This window comes from Oryx dammah, unplaced genomic scaffold, assembly GCF_014754425.2.
Source record: "Oryx dammah isolate SB20612 unplaced genomic scaffold, SCBI_Odam_1.1 HiC_scaffold_738, whole genome shotgun sequence".
NCBI lineage: Eukaryota > Metazoa > Chordata > Mammalia > Artiodactyla > Bovidae > Oryx > Oryx dammah.
The window spans coordinates 6606-9501 of record NW_024070888.1 but is presented as its reverse complement, the minus strand read 5'-3'; the positions used below and the strand labels follow the sequence as shown (position 1 = coordinate 9501).

At 40.0% G+C, this 2896-nt stretch overlaps 1 protein-coding gene across 1 annotated transcript; it reads left to right on the top strand.

Moving 5' to 3' along the window:
- Positions 1–6: 6 nt before the first annotated feature.
- Positions 7–555, top strand: LOC120859375 (olfactory receptor 52I2-like; the record flags this gene model as incomplete). The annotated part of the gene is made up of 1 exon (XM_040235510.1): positions 7–555. A coding segment is annotated over one exon (549 nt), but the record flags the coding sequence as incomplete, so codon positions are not given.
- Between the last annotated feature and the right edge of the window lie 2341 nt (positions 556–2896).

Genomic DNA, 2896 nt, shown 5'->3' with positions numbered 1-2896 from the left:
ACTGTATTCATGACTCCACTGAGCTGGATGGTGAGTCATCTGCCCTTCTGTGGCTCCAACGTGGTTCTCCATTCCTACTGTGAGCACATGGCTGTGGCCAAGTTGGCTTGTGCCGACCCCAGGCCCAGTAGTCTCTATAGCCTGATTGGTTCCTCCATTATTGTGGGTTCTGATGTGGCCTTTATTGCTGCCTCCTATATCCTGATTCTCCAGGCAGTATTCAGTGTGTCCTCAAAGAATGCTCAGTTAAAAGCATTAAGTACATGTGGCTCCCATGTGGGGGTTATGGCTCTGTACTACCTGCCTGGGATGGCATCCATCTATGTGGCCTGGCTGGGGGAGGACATAGTGCCATTGTGCACCCAAGTGCTATTAGCAGACTTCTATCTGATCATCCCACCATCTTTGAACCCCATCATCTATGGCCTAAGGACGAAGCAAATACGGAAGCGAACATGGGGCCTGCTGATTCACTGCCTATTTAACCACTCCAACGTGGGTTCAGGAATTCAGGCCCTTGAGCAAACCAGACAACTTCAAAGATGCCCTAGCTAACCTGGACAGTTTGGTTCACCCGACACCATACAGTTCAGTTCAGTTCAGTTGCTCAGTCATGTCCGACTCTTTGTGACCCCATGAATTGCAGCACGCCAGGCCTCCCTGTCCATCACCAACTCCCGGAGTTCACTCAGACTCACGTCCATTGAGTCAGTGATGCCATTCAGCCATCTCATCATCTGTCGTCCCCTTCTCCTCCTGCCCCCAATCTCTCCCAGCATCAGGGTCTTTTCCAATGAGTCAACTCTTCGCATGAGGTGCCAAAAGTACTGGAGTTTCAGCTTTAGCAGCATTCCTTCCAAAGAAATCCCAGGGCTGATCTCCTTCAGAATGGACTGGTTGGATCTCCTTGCAGTCCAAGGGACTCTCAAGAGTCTTCTCCAACACCACAGTTCAAAAGCGTCAATTTTTCGGTGCTCAGCCTTCTTATTAGAAAAGGCAGAGGAACCAGAGATCAAATTGCCAACATCTGCTGGATCATGAAAAAAGCAAGAGAGTTCCAGAAAAACATCCATTTCTGTTTTATTGACTATGCCAAAGCATTTGACTGTGTGGATCACAATAAACTGTGGAAAATTCCAAAAGAGATGGGAATACCAGACCACCTGACCTGCCTCTTGAGAAATCTGTATGCAGGTCAAAAGAAACAGTTATAACTGGACATGGAACAACAGACTGGTTCCAAAGAGTAACCTCCACTAGCTTTGTTTGTAGTGATGCTTTCTAAGACCCATTTGACTTCACATCCCAGGATGTCTGGCTCTAGATCAGTGATCACACCATCGTAATTATCTGGGTCGTGAAGCTCTTTTTTGTACAGTTCTTCTGTGTATTCTTGCCACCTCTTCTTAGTGTCTTCTGCTTCTGTTAAGTCCAGACCACTTCTGTCCTTTATTGAACCCATCTTTGCATGAAATGTTCCCTTGGTATCTCTAATTTTCTTGAAGAGATCTCTAGTCTTTCCCATTCTGTTCTTTTCCTCTATTTCTTTGCATTGATCGCGGAAGAAGGCTTTCTTATCTCTTCTTGCTATTCTATGGAACTCTGCATTCAGATATTTATATCTTTCCTTTTCTCCTTTGCTTTTTGCCTCTCTTCTTTTCACAGCTATTTGTAACTCCATACAAGGTCTACATAAAGAAGCTGTAAAGTTTAACTTTACCTAACTTTTCAATTTCTAGCAAGGATGTCAATGAAATGATTTATTTTCTGATGAATATAATTGCTTGAATAAACTAGGATTTGAATCAGAGGTAAGTCTGGGCAGAGAATATAGATTTGGGATTTTTCTTTCCTTAGATTCTGACCTACATTTCCAATTTAATATCCTACCAGATCCTCTGCAGGAGAAACCAACTGTTGGGTGCAATATCTTATTTTCTCACCACTGTTTTCCTTATATGATTCTATGGAAGCAATTGTTAATATGCAATACACTGACCTCTGAGCCATTGATGAATCCATTCAATACTTGGATCGTGTGCTCATACCTGGAATGGAGTCTGTCTTCAGTCAAAATGGATTCCAGCTCATTTGAGGAGATGTAAAGTTGCAATACTGATGGTTTCCAGTTTCTAACACATGTAGTTGGAAAACAAAATCTGTTCATGAAATTGGTTCTTTGGTTCCAATTCAGTCCGAACACACAAGTACATCACTGTTATTATGTACTATAAGATGTACCTCTATTTCCTATGTACCTAGTATTGTTCAGGGAGTTGGAATGGTGTCTTAATCACCAGCTTTTTGTTTGTAAACAATGGAAGCTAAGGCAATGTGAGTTTGCTTTTATTTTCTCCTTTCAGAATGTTTTAATTTCTATAGTCAGTATATATTAAAGTGAAAGGGATTTCATATGTAAGAGATACATATATTTGACTCTGGTGTATTTGAAAATCTTAATAAAATATAATTTCCAAATAAGTGTTGATGGCAAGTTACTGTATCTATGTCTTAATATTTCCTTTGTACTGATGGGGAAACAATGCTAATTATACAGTGCATTGAAAATTATATTTAAAAATGAGCAATACCTTATATACTGTGCATACTTTAAAATATACCCAATAATTTGTAATTTCAAAATTTTAAGGGGTAGTCATAGGTAGTATTAATATTGTATTCCTGTGTAGATAAGCATGAACAAAGTAACTGTTCCAAAGAGATCTGATGCTCAACCACCTAGCAGCCATAGATTTTCCTAATATTGCTATTATTTACTTGCTTAGAATGAATTCTATTTCTGAAAATCAAACAAGTAGGAATCAATCTCTAAAAATCAGATAAACTTATTTTGGGCCTTGTTTTCTTTTCAGAATATGTGTTATATTCTTCTATT